At 36.6% G+C, this 22,494-nt stretch overlaps 1 protein-coding gene across 4 annotated transcripts in view; it reads right to left on the bottom strand.

The window, feature by feature from the left end:
* Positions 1 to 17,866: 17,866 nt before the first annotated feature.
* The window catches only part of LOC126473249 (protein TMEPAI-like), a 184,638-nt gene continuing 180,010 nt past the window's right edge, over positions 17,867 to 22,494 (bottom strand). For all 4 annotated transcript variants that reach the window (XM_050100172.1, XM_050100173.1, XM_050100171.1 and 1 more), the window contains 2 exons: positions 21,924 to 22,094; positions 17,867 to 18,541 (listed from right to left, as the gene is read on the bottom strand). In XM_050100172.1, the coding sequence (XP_049956129.1) occupies positions 18,200 to 18,541; positions 21,924 to 22,094 (513 nt within the window). In that variant the 3' untranslated portion in view covers positions 17,867 to 18,199. The remainder of the gene's footprint in view (positions 18,542 to 21,923; positions 22,095 to 22,494) is intronic.

The raw sequence follows: 22,494 nt of genomic DNA, 5'->3' as shown, positions 1-22,494 counted from the left end.
ATGTAGCAGCTGCATACTAAAAGAGGCTTTCCAGTGATGCTACAGCAGTGGCAGTAGCATTGGGAGGTGTGTGGAAATTGAGGTGAATAGTGTCAAACAATTGTATCTGAATAAAGACTGATTTTATAAATAAAATTTGGATACTTTTTGAACAGCCCTTGTTTTAATACACCAGATATAAGTGTTTTTAATTCTGTGTTGGGCCAGGTAGTTTCTCTGGATCAACTAACACATTTTAACTGATGGGAACATCTGGCAGGGAATAACAGCATAGTGATGCACATGACATCCTAATATGACAGTGGAGCATAGAAATCACTATTGGCAAACATAGACATTTGTACAATAGGAGAACGACTTTGGCCAAGCTTGAGAAGGTTAAGTTCTTAATATTTCTGACATACACATATAAAAGCACAAGAAACCAGCCTGGTTTTTGGAACAAATAGTTCCTTCCTCAGCAAGAACAGCAGGATAGGCTGGGGAAGCTTATAAAATGGAGGTACAGATCCCTCAGATCCCCGAACAAGAGGAGCTCACAGGTCATGTGGACAGGTGGATCCCTTTCATTTCAGGCTCTGAGTGGTCTGCTTTCCCTTTTTAGCCTTCAATAATTTTCCCCTTGTCCTCCTCAAGGAAACACATAATACTTCTGAAAGTTAGGACAGTTCCTTACACTTTTCGTCATACACAGGTATACATAAATTCCGGGAACACTTTCAATTATTTATTGCATGAGAACCAAACGTTGTACAGATATCATACATATGTCATTTTGAAGGGAAACCCTGAAAGGTTTTTTTCATGTATACCACCACAGTGTAGTTTGGTAATTTGCCAATAATCAGCACTAGTCGCAAACAGGGCGAGTTCAGCTGCGGAACGTGTTGGAGTTCGAAAAAAACAAGTGTGCTACAGCTGTTCAATGGATGTTTAGAACCAAGTACGGTAAGATGCCACCAACAAAGAAGGCCATTTACCACTGGCACAACAAATTCATTATGACGTGTTGCTTGTGTCTGGCAAAGAGAAGCGGACATCCCAGTGTGAGTGAAGTGAATGTGGAGCATCTACAAGACACATTCACAAGGAGTCCAAAGAAATTGGTGCATCATGCATTCTGTGAACTCAAAATGGCTCCACTGACAGTGTGGAAAGTCCTGTGACAGAAGCTGTCTATGAAACTATTCAAATTGGAGCTAGTGCAAAAGCTCAATAACAATGGCAAAGACAAGCGTTTTGAGGGTTTTCCCCCCCCCCCCCCCCCCCCGACAAAGCCACTTTTCACACTAATGGGATTGTGAACAGGCATAACTGTCGAATCTGGGATGCAAAGCATCCACATGAATGCACTGAATTTGAGTGTGGTTCCCCAAAGGTGACTTGTCATGTTGAAAACTGTATGGACCACTCTTCTTCACTGAGAGCAGCACTGTCACTGGATATTCCTACATGGACATTTTGCAGCAATGGCTGATGCCTCAAATGCAATTGGATTCTCCATTCATCTTTTAGCAGGCTGGGGCTCCACCCCATTTTCATCATGAAGTTCGTGGGTACCTGAACATGGAGCTGCTGCATCAATGGATTGGCCATGCTACAGAAGGGGCAGCTGTTTCATGAAATGGCCTCCCCAATCACCGGATCTCACTCCCTGTGACTGTTTTTCTGTGGGGAAACATTAAATATCTGGTTGATGTACCGCCTCTAACATATGATACAGCAGAGCTCCGGGAGAGAATATGGGAAGCAACTGCCATAGTCGACGATGCCATGCTGGGACAGGTATGGCAAGAATTCGATTACTATATTGACGTCTGGCAGGTCACTCATGGTTCGCATATCGAATGTATGTAAAAAAAGTTTCAGTGTTCCCGGAGTTTATGTACATCCTGTATATGCTTATGTATAATTCAACACCTTTCTTTCTTATACGGTTCGCATTCCAACAAGGTCTTTCCAGTATTCAGTTACTGTTCCATGTAAATCAGTCAAGGCTATACACCATTGTGCTTACATGATGATGAAACTGCACTGATATATCAGACATGACAGAGGTCATAACTCACTAAAATTTGCTGAGAAGAACAGCATATTTCCTTGATCAAATTCTTCCATAAGAAAACAAATATAAAAAGACTAACTAAGTAATAAAAAAACTGGCTATATTTTATCAAACAATAAAGAAATTGTGCAGAATATGGTGATCCTGAGTAACTTTCAAACTGTAAGAAATTACAGACTACTAAGAAGTGAAGTAAATATAGATACAACACTAGAACCACACTCATAAGCCAGGGAGTCAGAAATGTAGATTACGGAAATTTATTTAAGAACAGAGAGGAATGTAAAATTAAATTAACCTTCAAGTACAACATTATACATAATGGAGGTTATACAGAATAATCTTAAAATGACAGTTGTTTAACAAAGGTACTAATGCAAACAACAAAATAAACTGCAATTATGAAGAAAGTAAAAGAGTAAAATCGTAAATGGAACAAGGCAGCTATTAAAGGTAGGATGAGGATTCTAAATATATAAGAAGAATATTCAAAACCAAACAAAAAACTCAGAACAACTTCAAGAGTATGTGAAGATATACTGAAAATTTGGTAAGAGAAACAATAGGAAACAATAACAGCATGAAAAACACAAAACAGTAACTTATGGTGGATATGTCATATGACGCCATATGTCATCAGTTAAGATAGCAGATGGCAAGGTGTGTACTAATAGAGAAAAAAATAGTACACACATTCCAAGACATTCTAAAAAGTTTATACAGTTTAAGAAATGAATCAGAAACACAGATAGTCATTCAGGGTACATAGAAAGGGATGGCAACTAGAAATGATGGTGTTTCTGTACAAATTATTAAAGCTGGAAGAAAAGTTATACAACAGGAACTTGCAGATTTAGTGTACAGTACAGCATGTTTACAAAAGAAGACAATTTTCAAAAAGAACTTAGGAAAAAGTCTGAATTTTAATAAGGCAAAGGAATAAGCTAGGTTTAGAAGTGGTGAGTATGAATTACCACTTTTTATGGAAGTCATAGTTTAAAAAAAAATGCCTTTTGATTCAGAGTCAGTAGAATGTGTATTAACAGCTCATATGAAATTGATTCAGACTACTTTTATAAGGTTCGGTTCCATGTGGGATGGGTGTGCTAGTGACTGTATTTATTTGAAGTTGAGAAAATGACCAACAGTCAGTCACTAATAATCTGTTTATTGCAGATCTAGATTTCAATCACTATGTAGCTATTATCAGTGCAGTAAGATGCAAGTCAGATTATCAGTATTGCTTGTCTATATGAAAATGAAATAATCGTATGGCATTGTTGGCCGGGAGGTCCCAGTAGGGCTCGGCTGCCAAGTGCAAGTCTTATTTCAGTTGGCGGCACATTGGACGACTTGTCGCTGATGATGAGGATGAAATGATGATGAAGACAACATAACACCCAGCCCCAAGTGGAGAAAATCTCCAACCCGGCCGGGAATCGAACCCAGGCCCATTCCATGGGAGGTAAGCACGTTACCACCCAGCTAAGCAGGTGGACGATTGTCTATATGAGTAGTCCCTGCTGGACTATCACATCAGTACTTCAGTTAACTCTCAAGTCCTATTCCTTGATGTCTCAGGATGTATACTACCAACTAATCCCTTCTTTAGTCAAGTGTGAACTGAAATACTGACATGGATTGTCTAGTAGGGGCTATTTGTATAGACAAGTGATAAAGATAATTTGACTTGCATTGTACCACACTGATGATAGCCACACAGTGGTTGAAATCTAGATCTGCAATAAGCAGATCATTAGCGACATTGCTGCACATTTTCTCAATTTTAGATTCAGATAATGTTAATGAACTGCAGAGTGTACACACCAATGCCACAATTGCTATTAAACTTAATCAAGGCAGTGGTAAATTAAAAACTAAAAGAGGAGAGAGGAAAGAAGATACCATATCACCAAAATTGTTCTCAGCGCTCCTACAGAAAGTTAACAAAACCTTGATCTGGGAAAATGAAGAAGGAATGCATTTTAATGGACCATGTCTGTTAATGGTAATGTACTATTTGGCACTAGTGCAAATATATTTCAACAATGAATGCAAGAACTTAATAGAGCAAGTTGAAATAAGCCTGAAATTGCTTATAACATGACAAAAATGATGTACAACCAACATGTTGATCTTGTGGTCTTCAGTGTGAATACTGGCTTGATACAGTTCTCCACACTACTCAATTCTGTCTTAGTCTCCTCATTTCCTCAAAAATACTGCAACCTGCATCCACTTTAACCTTTTACCATAGACATTTCTTTGTCTTCCTCTATAATTCTTATCAGCCAGACTTCCCTCCATTACCAAATTAACTTTCCTTGATGCTCGGGATATATACCATTAACTAATCCCTCCTTTTAATCAAGTTGTGCCATAAATTTCTTTTTATTCTAGATTGATTTAGTACATTGCCATTTCAGTCATTAGTTATCCTATTTACCAAGCAACACCATATTTCAAAAGCTTTAGCTCCCTTCTTGTCTGTACTGTTCATATTCACATTTCACTTCCACACAAGGTTACACTTCAGAAAAAAGTTTTCAGAAAATACTGTTTATATTTTAAGTTTAAATATTTTCTCTTTATCACCAACACTTTTCTTTCTACTGCCAGTTTGCATTTTATACCCTCCTCTTCTCAACTTATCTACTTTTTTTAAGTATCTCATTTCCTAATCTAATTCCTTCAGCATCGCCTAACAAAATTAGATTAAAATCAGTTAATACAGTCTCTATTTCTTCCGCATGAACTTTAATTCCCTTTTCAAATTTCTCTTTGGTTTCCTTTATTGCTTGCTCAACATACAGATTGAATAATGCCTCACACGCTTGTACATTTCTCAGGAAACATCTTAGCCCCATCTCAGATTCAGTCAGTCATTCCATTCTTCTGTGGATAATTCATGTTTTGTTATTATTTTTTTATTTTATTTATTTATTTTTGCAACCATGACTTATGGAACTGATGATTTGGTAACACTCACACCTATCACCACCTTGCTTCTTTGCCACTTTTTTGAGTCTAATGGTCCCTTGCCTGTCTCATATATCCTACATACCACATAGAACAGTTCTATCATGGTTGGTTCTTTCAAGGGTCTTAATCATTCTGAGGGAATGTCATCTATGCCAGATGTCTTGTTTAGACTTAGGTCTCCCAGTGCTCTGTTTAGTTTTTCTCACAGGACCGCATCCCCATCTCGTACTCTTCCAGTTCTCTTCCTTCATAGTGACATTATCTTCAGATTTGTCTTGTTTATAGAACTTTTCTCTTTATGCCTTTCATTCTTCAGATTTTTCTTCTCTGTTTAGTATTGATTTAGTGCCTGTGCTCTTGTTGTTATACAGCTGCTTCTCTTTTGTCCAAAGGTTTCTTAACTTTTCCTGTAAGTGACACTCCTTCCTTCCTTCCTTTCCAGTGCCTTTCATATGGCCATTGCTGGGTCAGGACTGGCATGGTGTGTCTCCAGTTTCATGGGGAATCCACCATACCTATTTACAGGCTATTATTTTGAAGTGGTCACCACACCCAAAGAGTTTTAAAGCTACCGCCATCTCTCTCATGGGGAGGAATATGTATACCCCTTTCTATCTGCATCTAGTGTAAGCAAAAGGTTAAATGTGCCACCAGTTTCCACAGTGCTCACACATCACGTATCTAAGGTGGGGCATGGCAACCAGCCTGGTATTTTACTCAGTGGATGTAGAAAACCATATCCAGGCTGGCCAGCATGCCGTGTGGATTTGATCCAGCGCCAGTGCGCCTCCACTTGCCCAGAAGCGTGGTAGTGGTTTTTTACACTCAGCTCTCTGGATGGATTGTATGTGACATCTACCTTTAATCTTGTCTTGCATGCTCCTATCACTTAACATTTCATTTTTAGCCTTTTATGCTTTGCCACTCTATACTTCCTGCCAATATAATCTGTATACCCTTTTGCTTGTTTTGTTTTTGAATTTTCTTCTTTCACTGATTAAATTTCATGTCTCATGTCATCTAATGATTCCTGCTAAAACTCTTCTTTTTGCCAAGTTGTTTCTCTGCTGCTTTCACTATTTCATATCTCTAAGTTGCCCAATCTTTATTATTTTATTTCTTTCACCCATTTCAGTTAGTTGTTGCTTAAAGTTCCACTTGAAAGCTCAACAATCTCTAGTTGTTTAAACTCATCCATATCCCATGTTTTTTTAATATATTACTTTTCTGCAACTTATTAAGTAATAATTATTGCAGGAGTCCACATCAGTCCTGAAAAAGTTCTGCAGTTTACATTCTGGTTTTCTAAATATCTGTCTTACCATTACACAGTCTGTTTGAAACCTTCCAGTATCTCCATATCTCCTCTGCACACATAACCTTCTTTCATAAGTTATAAACTTGGTGCTCTGTGTAAAATTACACCAGAATGTACTTAATATATTATTTTATCATGCTATATGTTTTTCAATCCCTTCCTGTCCTGCAAAGCTATTAGGTGTACTACTGTGATGCATTGTGATTATGTCTCTCTCTTGGCTGTGATAATTCATTCATTATGTTGGTTTTAGTAACATAAATGTACTAAATAGAAAATAGTACAAATTAAGTATGAAATTATGGAACTCTTTAATGAGTTTCTGTATTAAGCTATTTAGCATGGTTGTAGGCTATTACTGAATGAACAAATAAATAAACTCAAGAGCAAAAATGGCTTGGAGTGCTTTTGATAAAATGAGTAGGGTTTACAAATGGCTTCTAATGTGTCTTAAAAGAAAGGTTTACAATCAATGTTTATAATCAGTTCTGGCTTATGGCTGAGAGACATGTACTTTTAATATAAAAAACAGTTCAAAAACTGATAGTTACTCTCCAAGCAATTCAAAGATACATGCTTGGAACCATCAGGACAGACAAGGGCACAAACAAATTTATGAGGTAACAGACTGGAGTGGAGGATATATTATGACCACAATTTATATGAATTGGAGGTGTAACCACATGCACCCACACAAACAGATGATTGATAGAGAGGAAGTCCTTAGCTAGATTTGAAGGGGTAAAAAAAGGAAGACTGAAACAGTAACTTAGTAGAAGATGGAAGTTGGGTAGGTGACATTAGTAGGTATGCAGAGGCAATTTATGTCCAAAAAGCTAAAAACTATAATACACTTAAAAGTCTAGAAGAGGCCTTTATCTAGTAGTGAATGTCAAATGACTGGTGATAATAATTTTTATTAAATATATTCAACAAGAAATCAAGTTTTTCATTGTACTGAATAGGGCTATATGATGAAACTCTTTTAACAGTCTTCAGCTCTGAAGGGCCTCATTCAGAAATTAAGATCTTTTTTCTGCAGCAGCCACTTGGTCCTATGCCTCTTCTATTGGGTAAGTGATTATCTCTCTTCAGTTGAGTATTATATACAGTCCTGGATTTGACATTAGCTATAAGACACTCGCTAATTAATTGGATCAAAAGGAAAATCTACTTGGTAACATGGTAAATATTTAAGGAGACAGAATATCTGGTCAGTACTTACCCTTAGGAGACAGAATTCTATGTAGTGCTGACAGATACATATAAAAAGATGTCCCTCCATGTCTACATAACATGAGTCCCCCTCAACCTGAGGTCCATTGCTATTTCACCCCTGAAGAAGAAACTAATTCTTCCAAAAGTTATGATAATTGTTTGTAGTTTTATAAGTACCTATTAGGAATGAAAAATATTGTTGTGGAATCCACCAAACACAACAGAAATAAGTGAAGGGTACCTTGTCAGGCACTGAAAGCGAGCCATTGACATGCTTACTTTACGATAGCTGTCCTATGACAACGAAGATCTGCAGTTCTCAAAATATTGACAGTAAATAGCTCTATGATGTCCCTACCTTTAGCAGCTATCATCAGAAACAGCCAATATGCTGAATACGCAAAAGTGTCAAAAATTATAGCAGCTTTCACACTGTGGCAAGTTCATCATGGTGCTTATGTGTGTGTGTGTGTGGGGGGGGGGGGGGGGGGGGGGGGAGTGTGGTAGCTGGCAAGTGTGGTTAATTTGATTTGGAAATTTTTGAGAGTGCTATGTCGGAAAATTCATAACTTTCACTTACCTATCTGATCAGAACATTCACAGATATGCTGCTCTGAAATCAAAATATCCCTCTCCTCATTTCTTTACCCTCTACTGATTTAAGAACAAAAGCGCATCATGAGATTTAGTTTATTAAATGAGTATGTAATACAAATGTTAAAATTGAGTAATGTTCTTCATCTTACAATGAGAAGTGAACACTGCTTCCTTCAAGTTAACATAAACAGTAAACACAGGGTAGCACAAGAAAAAAGGATATTTCATAAATTTTGTTTAAAGCTAGTAACCTATAAAACATCTCTCTCGACATTATTGTATCATGCTGAAGAAGAAGAAGAAGAATGTTCAAACTCAGGAATATAACAGAGAATAGAAACTTAATAACTGGCAGATTATGCAGCAAGAATTTAAACTACCAAAAAAATAATGTGTGAGAATAATTATCAGCAGTCACACACAACGAGCAACCAGAATTAGTATCTCATATTCATCAAGTGATATAAAATGGTAACTGAAAGAAACAATATATGCAGCTTTAATGAAGGAAAGTAAGGAATGTTTGATGAATATTTTCTGCACAGCTGTTTTTTGTGGCTTTCATTAAGGTGTGAGGTTTGGTAGTGTAGCTTCTACTGAGTACCTTAACAGCATTTGAACAGATTTTAGGATTGCAGCCAGTTGTCATAAACTTCATTCCATGATAAACTTGCCAGTCATCTTCAGGTGAGCCATCGAAGACTCTTCGATGGTTCACCTGAAGATGACTGGCAGGTGTCCATTTGTGGAATAAAGTTTATGACAAACAGCTGCAATCCTGAAATCTCTTTGAACATTTAATTCACCAGGAAAATTTTAAATTTCGCACACAGTATCTGTAATAAGTTGTAACAATGACTGTGGGATGTACAAGTCCCATCAACTGTGAAATATGAGGAGTAATTTGTTTATGCAATTGGAAATGTTAGACCTGTGGTATTTATTGCACCTTTGCTACATTTTATGGTGAATTACGAATGCAAACCAATGGCTGGGAGTAGTTTCATCACAGATCAGCAGAAATAAAGATACATCACTTTATTAAACAGTCACTGCTTCACCATTAGCTAAATGACCACAATACATGTAAAAGTTAAATTATTATCAGATCACACAATATGAGTCTACTTACAGCAGAGTCAAACTGCTAGAATGCATCATTTTTCAAATTGTCTGTGTGGAGAAGCAGATGATGTGTATTATGTTCTTGTAGAATAGTAAATTAAACTTTTTATGACAAATTCTTTGCATTTTCTGAGTGATCCTCACACATACGTTAGTGAACAGCTGGAATTTTTGACGTATACAAGTGAAATAAAAAGGAAAATTTTGTACTCCTTAATACAAATTGAAACAATATTGATATCTTTATTCTGTTGTATCAATTAACTTCAGCAAATGGGACAACTCAGGACAATATACACCAAGTATGCTTTCTCTAGCTGTGTTTGGTTAAACACATTTTCTTTCATGTTTTTCTGAACGAATATTGGTGTACAGAAATGTGAATGTCATGTATTTCTGCCTCTAACCAATATTAATTTTAAGTAATTGTAAGAGTCAGAAAACAAATCAACTACTTTTGAATTAAAAAAAAAAAAGAAAAAGAAAGAAACACAAGTGTATTACAGCATTTGTGGAGGTTCTCCCCCCTTGCTGATTTTTTAAACTCATTCTCTACATTAAGATTTTATGTAATCAACTGCAAACAAAAAAACTAATTACATTGACAGCATTCAAGTTTCATATTCTGTATAAAACTTGATGAAAATGGGTGATGTAGTGTATCACAGCTTTGAAATACAGCTTACTTTGAAGAACAGTAAGGAAATGTGTTATTTAGCCTAGTAGTGGAGCTAACAATGAGTGGGTGATCTTATCCCAGTGGTAATCAACCTAGGTATGGAACAACGAATTCACCATGAAACTTGCACTTTTAAAGTTAATATGGTTTCACATCTTTGTTAACCTCTTTTTTTGAGGTATGGATTGCATGATACTTATTTTATGTAATACATTAATTAACACTATCCATTTTATATTTAAGATTATGATGTTTTGCAGTGAAGTGCAGTGGTGTACACTGAAGTGTTGAATAACATTATGCATATAACATAAAAATAAGTGTTATATTGAAAATATGAAGCGAAAATCCAATTTTTGCTACACAGATTACATGTGGATGAGAACAATAATGTAACTGTGAAGGAGTACTGCAATCATAGTGTGATTTTTGTATAATAGAGAAATATGGTGCTTATTATTGCATGATTATTATTAACTTAAAATCACGCAACCTGTAAAGATAATAGGATAGTTGTTAGTTTAAGCCCCAAGGCAGTCAAGTCCCCAGTCAGTCCATTGGCAAATATTTTCCAAGAAAAATTGGATAATTTATCTTGTACAGCTTCAAATTATTTTTTTTTACAACTACTGGTACACCTGATTAAAATTTCATAATTACTGAGCATTTATTCCATATGTAACACCAAACAATTTGAAAATACGTCTTGGGGGCTGCAAGAATGAAGAAAATGCCTATCTGTCTGCTCCCCTTCACTGAAAGTGAAAAATGTGAAAGAAAATTTAAATGAAAACATCATTAGTATTGAGATAATATATTATGCCTAAGATATTCCTGAATGCATCAGCAAGAAAGAGCATTTTCTACATGAAAAAAATTCTAATAAATTAATTGAATTGAAAATGCTAATACCTGCTGCCTTGAGAACAAGAGGAAATAAATGCACTCTCCATGAAAGAGAAAAGTTCAGCAGAAACATACAAGAACCCTTTACTAATGTTACTGACAGTTTTGCAAACAAGGGAAGTCCATTAATTAATGAGTTTTTAATTTTTGCTGATTTAATGGATCACTACCTGTGTAGTATGCATCTCATTAAATGAAACTGGGTGTGGAGAGGGATGTTATCACTTACAGAACACAGTTTTTTTTACTTGATGCCAAATGATGCACAAGCAAGCCTCTCATCAATGACAATTACAACATCTGAATTGCAATTCATTTACATTGGTACAACTTTCTTTCATTCAAGGTCAAAGTATCAAACATTATGTATTCTCTGTACCTCAATTAATTGATGATTGTTCACAAATTTCTGTTTCTCCCCTTCTTCTTATTTAAAGCCACCAAAAGAAACATACAACAACAAATGACAAAGCGAAAATTTAAGCCACAAGATGCACAAAAGTCACTCTTGTGTGATATTTTTCATTCATTATGACTGAGGAGATTATCATTTGTTTATTTAATAAAGTGTGACAGGGGCATTATACTATTGTGATTAGTAACATGAAAGCCCATCTTCGCAGATGTGTGAATTGAGCTGCCAGCACTGCAAGTTGCAGGGAATAAATGAAAGAGTGATCAAGTAATACAAGGGCACATGGATGAGAGCATGTCAAGATTTTAAGCCAAATGTAGTTTCTTTCTTTCTTACTCAAATGATGACAGACCCAATAAGAGATACATAGTTGCTTGGGACTGACTGACAGTAACACAATGCTTTTAGAGTAATGGAAATCATTACATTTAATGGGTAATGAGGCGAAAGAGATGATGAGTGACCACTAAAAATACTATGACTGACCAGGGATTGAACTCAGACCTTTGGATCTGTAGTCTGCCACTTAATCACTCAAGAGCACATAAAATTTTGTGAACAATTTAAGTGCATGAAAGAAAAGCTGAAAGCAATGAAAGAGTAACTACCACAAAAGAATAAGAATCAGAACCTGAAAGAGATGAACAGTAAAATTAAGAGACTATTATACTACCACAGCATCATCTCCATCCCTCAACTCTGTCTCATTAAACTGTCTTCTTCACCACCACTGACAGAACCTGTATTATGGAAATGAAGAACACACTTTGTATGCTGTGATCGCAGTATAGAAACTTTTACTGTTCCAAGATGACTGATTTTAGCTATCTTATGCTGGCATCATCTGATCTTATGGAACTTGTTATAAAAATGCCATGTTACATTACAAGGAGTCAAAGCACAAAAGGCACTCCACACATATACATAGCTTAATAAAAATCACAGAGTTGATAAAATGCACTTTTTTAAATCAAGATATGTATGTCTGTCTGCCTTCTGTGTTTTGACTTCACATAATGTAACATGGCACTTTTATAACAAGTTCCATAAGATCAGATGATGGCAACATAAGACTGTGGAAACCAGTCATCTAAGAACAATAAAAGATTTGTACTGCGGGCACAGTGTACAAGTGTGTTCTTCATTTTCAACCGTACAGATCGCCATAAAGCACAACATGTGTACTTTACCTATGACAGACACACCCATGGAAAAATTGTCATGTTCGAATTGATGTGTTACTGCACAGCTTTCTATGTGGATACAACCATCACAACGCTTTGGTGTGTATGGACACACTAAGAGTACAAAATGGGAAAACTTTTACACAGCAACTGAACATTCATTATGAATTACTCACATGCTGCACTAAATAAGCTATTTATATCTTCCCATCCTCTTACTGGCTTACCATCTTTCCTTTGTTTTCACTCTATGTCAAGTTTCTAGGCAGTTCAATGAATAAATTTACAGAAAATTTTAAGTAAGTTTTTTGTGCTGGGAAAAACACAGAAAAAATTAAACATCAAAATGACAACTAGTGCATCAAACTGCTGTTCACTACTCTGATTTTCAAATCATACCTATCTTAATCTTGTTTTGCTGTATCTACCAAGAAATCAAATCCTGAAGAAACCACACAACTTCCTCCAATCTTTCCCTGTTTTACTGCTTGGTCAAACCCCTGGTTTAAAAGCTACTGTTTCAGTCAAGACATGTTTATATGTCTCTGTCTGGTAGCAAGCAGTTTTTCATCTTTGTTTGGTCAAGTTTCTTCTCATAGAAACATCTAATATATGGAACTAAAATTCTGCTCTCGTAAATTACTGGATTGTTTCACGTGCTCATCAGTGCAAAATGAAGGGGTTTGGTTTCAAAACAAAATTTCCAGTTGTATAAAATGCTGGGAATCATCACATAAAAATTTAAACACACATTCTTCTGAAAAAGCACATATACAATGCTCCTGTAGTTACAAAACTTTTGCACCTAATTTCAGCATGAAATACATACTACATGATCAATCATAATTACTATATTAGTTGTAAGACTGATTCGACGAAGCTTCCCCTGCTAGTCTATCCTCTGCATGCCTCATCATCTCTGTGCAACTGGCACAACCCACATCCATTTGCAGTGCACTTGCTTCATGCAATCAACCTTTGATCTGCCTCTACAATTTTCACTAACCAGACGTCTCGCCATTACCAAACGGATGACTCCATGATGCCTCAGGATCTGCTCTATCAACAAATTCCCTTATTTAGTCAATTTTTTTTCCGTAAATCACTTTTTGCCCCCGGTTCAGTTCATAATCTCCTCATTAGTTAACCCAATCTTTCCATTTAATCTTCAGCATTCTTCTGTAGCACTGTGTTTCAGAAGGTGGCCTGTATTTCAAAAAGGTACTCTCTTCTTGTCTGAACTGTTCACAGTCCACATTTCACTTTTTCTCTGCCATACAATGCTACATTAAAAATTTCGGCAATAATTTCCATTCTGCATTTTGGCCATCATCAGTGATTCTGCTACCCAAATAGCAAAAGTAATCTACTTTTTGCATCTCATTTCCTAACCTAATTCCCTCAGTATTACATAATTTAATTCAACTACACTCCACAATTCTTGCTTTACTGAAGTTTATGTTACTCTTATCATCTCATTTCGAGATACAGTCCATTCTGCTCAATTTATCTTCCATGATTTAATGCCACCTCTGAGAGACTTAGTTATCAGAAAATAAAAGTTTTGCTTTATTCTCTATTAACATTAATTTGCTCTTTTCTTAACTGCTTGCTTAGTGGTACAGATTGGAAAACATTGGGGATATGCTATAACTCCATTATGAATTACTGTTTCCCTTTCATGTCCTTAGGCTCACAATCACAGTTTGAGTTCGATGCAAGTTTTAGATAACCTATCACTCTCTATATTTTATCTTTCTACTTTCAGAATTTCAAACGGTACACTCCAGTCAACAATGCCAAAAGTTCTCTCTAAATCTATATATACTGTACGCATAGGTTCGCCTTTCTTCGACATTACATTGTAGGGTCAGTATTGTCTCGTGTTTCTAAATTTTTCCAGAACCCAAACTGTTGTTCCCTGAAATCAGCATCTGTCAGTCTTTCCAGTCTTTAAATAATTCCTATCAGTATTTTTCAACCACAAAATGTGGTGGAAAGATTGGTAACTTTCTCTAAATGTTTAGAAATGTAAAATTTTTGCACTCCAAAAACTGAAAGAACTTAGTATCCTATGAATATAATATCAATGAGTCACTATTGGAATCAGCCGACTCATACAAATACCTTGGTTTAACACTTTGCAGGGACATGAAATGGAATGATCATGTGGTGTCACCGCCAGACACCACACTTGCTAGGTGGTAGCCTTTAAATCGGCCGCGATCCATTAGTATACGTCATCCCCGCGTGTCGCCACTGTCAGTGGTAGCAGACCGAGCACCACCACACGGCAGGTCTAGAGACGTACTGGCACTCGCCCCAGTTGTACAGCCGACTTTGCTAGCGAAGCTACACTGACCGATACGCTCTCATTTGCCGAGACGATAGTTAGCATAGCCTTCAGCTACATTTGCTACGACCTAGCAAGGCGCCGTATTCAATTGATATTTACTATGTGAAGCATGTATCATCAAGAGAGATGTTCTACAATTGTGGATTAAAGTTAAGTATTACATCATCTACGTACTTTATTTGCAATTCTCAAGATATTGTCCTGTTCCAGACCTCACACCAGTCAGCGTGTAATTAAACGCATGCATTTCGGCCTCCTCTAGAAAAACAGTGTTGGCTCTTCTGCCAACACTACAGATCACATAGGTCTAGTCATGAGTAAAGCAGGTGGTAGACTTCAGTTTACTGATAGAAAACTGGGGAAATGCAATCTGTCTACAAAGGAGATTGCATACAAATCATTTATAAAACCGGTTCTAGGATATTACTCAAGTGTGGGACCCTTACCAGATAGGACTAACAGGGGATATTGAAGATATACAGAGAAGGGCAGCACAGATAGTAACAGGTTTGTTTAATCTGTGGGAAGAGTGTCACAGAGATACTGAAGGTACTGAACTGGAAGACTAAGATAGATGTAAACTATCCTGAGAAAGACTGTTAAAGTTTCTAGAACTGGCTTTAAACAATTATTCTAGGCATATACTACAACCCGCTATGTATCACTCACAGATCGTGAGGATAATTTTAGAATAATTACTGCATGCACAGAGGCATTTAAACAATCATTCTCCCCACACGCAATATGTTAATTGAAGGGAAAGAAACCCTAATAACTGGTATAATTGGACATACCCTCCGCCATTCACCTCACGGTGGTTTGCAGAGTATAAATGTAGATCATTGGTAATACTCACATATCAGCAAAGACTTTCTCTGGAACTGAAATTATTACATTTTTTTGCATGTCTGAAGATATTTCATCTGTCTCATAACTTGCATACCATGTGGAATCTGTTTGCCATGTATGCTCTTCCAACGTTCTCAATAATTCTTACAAAAATGTCATCTAATACAATTGCTTTGTTTCGCGTTTGGTACTTCAGTGCTCCATTAAATGACTAGTATATTATCCACACATAATATAGACCAAGAATGTATTTCCCTATGTGCTCATTCCAATCTGTTATGGAGTGTCGTACCCTTGGCTTAAGTGAAGTAGCTAGTTTTTCTGTATCTAAAAAGAGAATCAGGTTGCCAGAGGCCTGATAATTTTTAAACTCAAGGCAACAATAGCAATGGTACTCTCCTTTCCCAATATTGTTCTGTATTAACTTCTTATGTGATCGGTGCTGTTAGCTAACTTGTTTCCATGTACAGCGATTCTCCACAAACTATTCAATCTATTCCATCAACTGCTATAGGCTTCACACAGCAACTTATTCTGCCACAATGGTTTTATATCATCTTCTATTGCCAGTAAATGTACAAGCATTCCCAAATTAAAGCATGTTACATTATTTTGAAATTTTGTGCTGCTATTTACAAAAATAAATATCCAAGCACATACCAATGAAATGTATCAACCATCAAAGCCACTGCAACTCTAAAACCAACAAGGTAATAACTTCTTATAAATTATGGTCTTGAAACGTCATGTGCCTTTATGATCAGAAATATGTAAGTTATATTTAAGATATTATTATTATTACATGGATGAAAAGTTGTTTCCTAAGAGCAGAATACACATTACTTTCTAAAGAAGAATGTGAGCAAGCACTCATAAGTTTCCATGTAGTACAATCTCACTATCTGGAAATCAAGGTGTTATTCTTCTCTGCAATAAAAGATGTCAAATCACGAGGAGACTGAGCAGTACTGGTATTCCGCTCCAAGGGATGAAATCTTTAGTACTGTCAATAAACAATTTAAAAGTAGAAAACACAAAATTAACTTTTGTAAATGTTAAGTTTCTTCCTGAAAGAAGAAAATAAGGACAGTGTTGGAAAGGAGGGCTATCTGTTATTAGAGATGGGCTGCTCTTAATGCGTGGTTCACATGACTTACCCTGCATTCCCAACCTACTCCCTTCCCTCTCTTGGGTAAGGATCTGAAAGTTAGTTTTTCTTTCTAGATTTTCAGCAGTACTGTTAATGTGTTGGCTGCTGCATGCTCAGTGACTGATGTTTCACCACAGGCCAAGCCAGGCACATGGCGTTGTGCACGAGGATTTGCTGTGGCTGTTGGCAGTCACACGGCGTCAGGCATGTAGTCCTGTTGTGGCAGCCAGTGGCCCCAAGGCAGTCAATGTGTTGGTTTTGTCTTCTAAAGTGCTGCCTAACCATTCTGTCTCCTTGCAATTCTACAATTCTTTATAGTGAATTATTCTTTTGATATAACAGAATATGTCTCTGTTAGCAGTCTGCTTTTCTTTTCTTGTGAAAATGATAACTTCTGAATTTGTACGGTGGAACAATGTTTTACCATGATGACAGATGTTTAAATAATCAGGACCACAAACCTCTCCATTCCAGGTTGTAGTATGGTGGCCATATTCAAAAGAAAGGTAATTTATGTATGTTGTCTGCTGTCAATGAATACTGGTATTACACTGCTGTTTTGTTGTAACCTGCATCTTACTCTTAAGATATTCTAAATAAAAATTGCTTTCAGTAAGGTAGTTTTGTCAGTTCATGCCAATGAGAAAAAAAGAAAAAAAGTCAGAAAAACTTACGACTATCTCTGCAAAGCTGTTGATGAGTCAAAATTCTTCTTTCAACAAACATAGAAAAGTAATTGCACAAGATTTATTCATTCATTTATTTATTTCATTTTAGTCTGAAATTTCTTGAGTCATTCAGTTATTCAAAGTTATAGTTCCAAGCAGCTCTGCTTCAGAAATACATTTTACAGCAAGAACTGACATTCAATATATTATATATATTAAACTTAAAACACAGGTACATTAGGGTATGAAGCCCCGCAAAAGAAATTTCTCTCAGATGAATATTGCAGAGCATTTTTAACTTTTTGAGGTCTGTATGGGGAATGGTGTATAATCAGGTTAATAAAAAAACAAAAATGCATTGTAATAACACACGATTTATCGAATCACATGTGTAATGTGTGCTGACCAGCCCACAAACTATATATTATTATCACAAAGTAATGTATCCCAGTACATCGTCAAATGCAGCTACTACTCTCAACAATGTTACACATGTTCATCAATTACACTCTTGCACATCGGTCACCTTCAGAATTACATCCTCCTTGAGATCTCAAACGATAGCTAAATCTATACATATACATACACATATATATATTTTTACACGCATCAGTGTCAGATGACCCATTCACACACTGCACACAATCCCGAAACATATGACACATGACAGCACACTGTCGATGCAGACTACTGCGCTGGGCCCCCTGGCGGAGTCCGCCGGCCTTCGGTCCGGCAGGGCACCAGTGTCAGATCGGACACAGCAACGGGGACGGGCGAGTCTGAGAAGGCAGAAAGTCGCCGTGCACGGGTGGCCACAGCAGACGCGGTGGATGGAACCACAACAGCAGGTGTGGTACATGGCAAACCTGCCGATGACAAGCTATGGCATCGTACGACATGCGTAGACGCCCAGTCCCCACCACCTCCGAGGAGACCTGTCGAGCTTGACCGATAAGGGGGTGGCGATTCCCCATCGAACACTGTTCGGTTTGGAGGTGGCCGGATGCACTTTTGGTAGATTTCACTCTCCTGTAAACAGAAATGCTTAAACTTTACACCTCACATTGTTGAACTAATGCGTTATACAGAACAAAGTATAAAAAAATTACATTCAAAATCTTTTGTTCTCACAAGTTGTGCGTTCTGCTGGAACTTTTTTTTTGTAAAGTGGTCATTTGGCTACGAAAAATTCAAACTCTGAAGCCAAAAGGCATATAGTGTTTGTTTCTTCACTGGTATCAATTTTAGCGTTTCCAGCATACGTGAAAACTTAACAGGTGTATGCAAGAGAAAAAGCTTTCATTTACATAGATGTACAGGTAAATCTTGTTATTTGCAATTGTTACATTCTGTGGAGCTTTCGTGCATACCAGATTCATGAAAATTGAGTCATTTTATATGTAAAATATGGGTTAAGTTCTCATCTACCCACATACTAATTTTAAAGTAGCACAGTATCTTGGTATTTTTACCAAAGATAACCATTACCATATCTCCAAATGCTAAATTTATATGCTAAAACACAGTAATACACAAAATCATTTTTCCATGTCCAATGAAATCTCAGCCTGCTCCTGACCCAACCCTTGAATGCCATAGGATTTTAAGAGTGATATATCATAAAGGGTTTTAATTTGTAATTCCCTGCAGCATTTCCTCCAAAAAGAAGGGTACATCAGTTTTTGGCAGTCTTAGATCCAGGTGTTTTCTCTTCAGTAGAAACGAAGGTGTGGCTTGACATTCATTTCCAAACTAAACCTGTTTCATCAAGATTGAATACCTCCATTGCACTATAGCCTTTTTCTGCCCTGTTTCTTTAAACACCTTTTTAAATTCCTCGGCTCCATATCTGTCTGCCGCAGCTGCGCTCTTTCCTGTCATTTTAATGTTGCAAAAGCCAACAATGCTGGAAGTGATCAAATCAATCTGGACCGGCCAAGAAAGGTGCTGTATCATCATCTTCTGTTCAATCTGCTTGTAAGCTCTTGGCTTTGACTTGAATACCAGCTGCAGGGAGGGACATGGTAGTGGTGTTCAATCCAATGGTTTAATATTTTTTCCATTCTTTCCTTCACCTCCAAGATTTGGTCTCTCTAATCACACTCAAATCAATTAAGCATTAAGCAAATTTTCAAACTGATTCCACAATGTCACAAGCAATTCACACAGTGGATTCACAAAGTCCAAAAGCACATGGAATGTCAACAATATGGTCACCTATCCCATAGTGATGCAAAACCTCTTTTTTCTAATGAATACAGCTTTTGTACATACTTCTTTCTCTCAATAGGCACACTTTCTTTCCATTTACCTGACATTTTAAAAACATACGCTGTCAAGTACAACTTCCAGCTCTACTGACCTCATAAGATGACATGTCTCGACAAACATGACAGAAGACGCTTGCTGAGATTGCTGACACAGTAACACTTCCGTGTACAGTGAACAGATGGCAGCACATGACTTAAAACTAAAATCATGTGTATAGGAAAAAGCAGATAACGAATCTGTGTACAACAAAGTCAACCTGTACTACACAATCTATGAACAACACAGAGAAAAAGTTCAGAAATATTTGAAAAAATTTGTAACTGGAGTCAAGATTTTTGTCTGTTACTATTCTGAAACTCTAATATGCATATAGTATGTTAATAAACTTAACACTCTTTAAACTTAACATTTACTCTTTCCACTAAGCACATTTGTAAAAGTGGTCCTCAGAAATACAGAATTTATAAATATTTATGTAAACAAGGCTCTTGGGAAAACTCTACAACCATGAGCATTTTGAACAAAACTACAATTATTTTCATGATTTCTGACTAAATTTGACAGCACATGGTAACAACTGTTATCACCTAAATAATATGCTGCATTATGATCACAGTAAAATTTCATATTTCAGCTGATATGTGAAAATACAAGCAAAAAAATAACACTAAATGAAAACAGAACAGCAACAATAGAAATATTAGGGAAATACAAAAATAGAAATATTAGAAAAATACCTAAAAGTAAAAGTGCTTTTTAAATATTTACTTGTCATTCACTATTAACTTAAATTACCATAGTCACAATGAGATACCTGCCAAATCACACAGAAAGACACCAATCAAAATTCCGATATGCTTCTGCTTGTTAAACTGTTTGTAATGGAACCAGCAGTCTTAAGCAAACTGCTGTTCTTAAACTTATTCAGTTAATGTTCACTGCACAATCTTCAAACATTTCAAATTTGACATTTATTGAAGGAAGTCATTGTCCTGCAGATGTTGTTTTTATTTTTGAAATAAAACACTTTATTTAATGCTTTTGTGTTATTTGCTAATTTTGCACCCTTAGTAATTTCCAACCTACTTGGTAGTGAAACAAATGACAGAAGCTACAGAAGCTTCAGGAATAGAAAAATTCATAAATGTACACCAAAAAAATTATATGCCTCCATGACAGCAAAAAACTGTAGTTGTTTAACTCAAATGACATAACTTACTTTCACAGATGTGAATTCCATATGTAAAATGATAAAATCCAACCCTCATGCACGTCTTTGTTGCCATGCCAGCATAAATCACGTCAAAGTCTCTTAGTTCACATGTCAAATAAAATTGCTCGACATAGTAAACAAGTAACAATCAAATGTCAATAGATTTAATTGCACGATTGTGTTGTCAGAGGTATAAAAATTGCTTAAACAAAAGAAATAAACATTCACTCAAAAGAATTACTACATATGCCTAACCTAAAGTAAAAGTTATGCAGAAAATCTCTTGTGTGAAACGTGCTGTATCAGAGACAGGTGAAGCTTTAAAAAATTTTGATGGTGTCCCAGGAATGTAAAAATTTCTTATTACATGTCTGAGTGAGCAACAAGCCAGCCAAAACACAACAAAAATACAGATCAGTCACAAATTGTCAATTGAACAACTAGTGATGTGTATGGGGGTTGTGCCGATTACCATCACATTCACAAGTTAGTTTCATTAGGGATACCATTAGAAGGCTGTTTCTGCACACTAATTTGTGGACAAGATGTGTGACTGCAGCGTTTCAATGTGACAGGTGTGTGTAAAAAGTTTTTATGTATATTTGTGACTATCTATCTAATCTTGAAGCTGCTGTAACTTTTGCCATTTGTTTGAGTTCTGGTAGCTTGAAAATTCCCAAACGGGGCAAAATTAGCTAACTGTGCAAAATCATGAAATAAAATGTTTTTGTTTTTGAAGTAGAAAACCTATGCAGGATGACTTTCCTCAGTAACTTTGTAGCAGCTGTGGACCCACACATACAATTAGGAAATCTGACATTACTTTACAGGCTAAAAAAAAAGAGAGATCAGCAATTGCTTTAATGTATGATTTTCAATGATAAAATGTAGTGGTTTCGTATTGCATGTAGTATTTGCTCTACTGACCTGCTCCGGGTCCCGAATTTTCAGTCGTGTCGAACTGCCATAAGGGAGTTCCTCCCCATCTGGCAAGGCAATATTTGGTGGCAGTCCCAATTCCAAGTCTGTACTCACTGAGTGGAGGCGTACCTGTCTGTCCCGCAGCTCGCGGCTCAACCGTTCCATCCCCACCACCATCTGCAAGACAATGCAATCTTTGTTACTTAAAAATCACTTACATATTTAATTTTACCAATTTTTGACAAATGCAACATTATTTTATATTTAAGACAACTGGGTGAATCTGAGAGCTTTTGCTGATAACTAAAACAAGTTCTCACTAATAACCACTTATTAAGAAAAGGGTAGACTGCTACTCACCCCACAGAAGAGGTGCCGAGTCACAGACAGGCACAATGAAAAGACCACTAATTTACGCTTTTGACCAAAAGGTCTTTTTTGGAAACACAAAGCACACAGCCACTGCGGCCGGAGACAATGGCCATGTGCATGCAAGTTGTACATGTGTCAATACGTGCGTGCTTTCTATTTACGAAGAAGGCTTTTTGGCCAAAAGCTTAAGTGCTTAGTAGTCTTT

Source organism: Schistocerca serialis, chromosome 4 (assembly GCF_023864345.2).
Source record: "Schistocerca serialis cubense isolate TAMUIC-IGC-003099 chromosome 4, iqSchSeri2.2, whole genome shotgun sequence".
NCBI classification, from domain to species: Eukaryota; Metazoa; Arthropoda; class Insecta; order Orthoptera; family Acrididae; genus Schistocerca; species Schistocerca serialis.
Note: the sequence above shows the minus strand (reverse complement) of the source record. Positions and strands in the feature narration are given on the sequence as shown.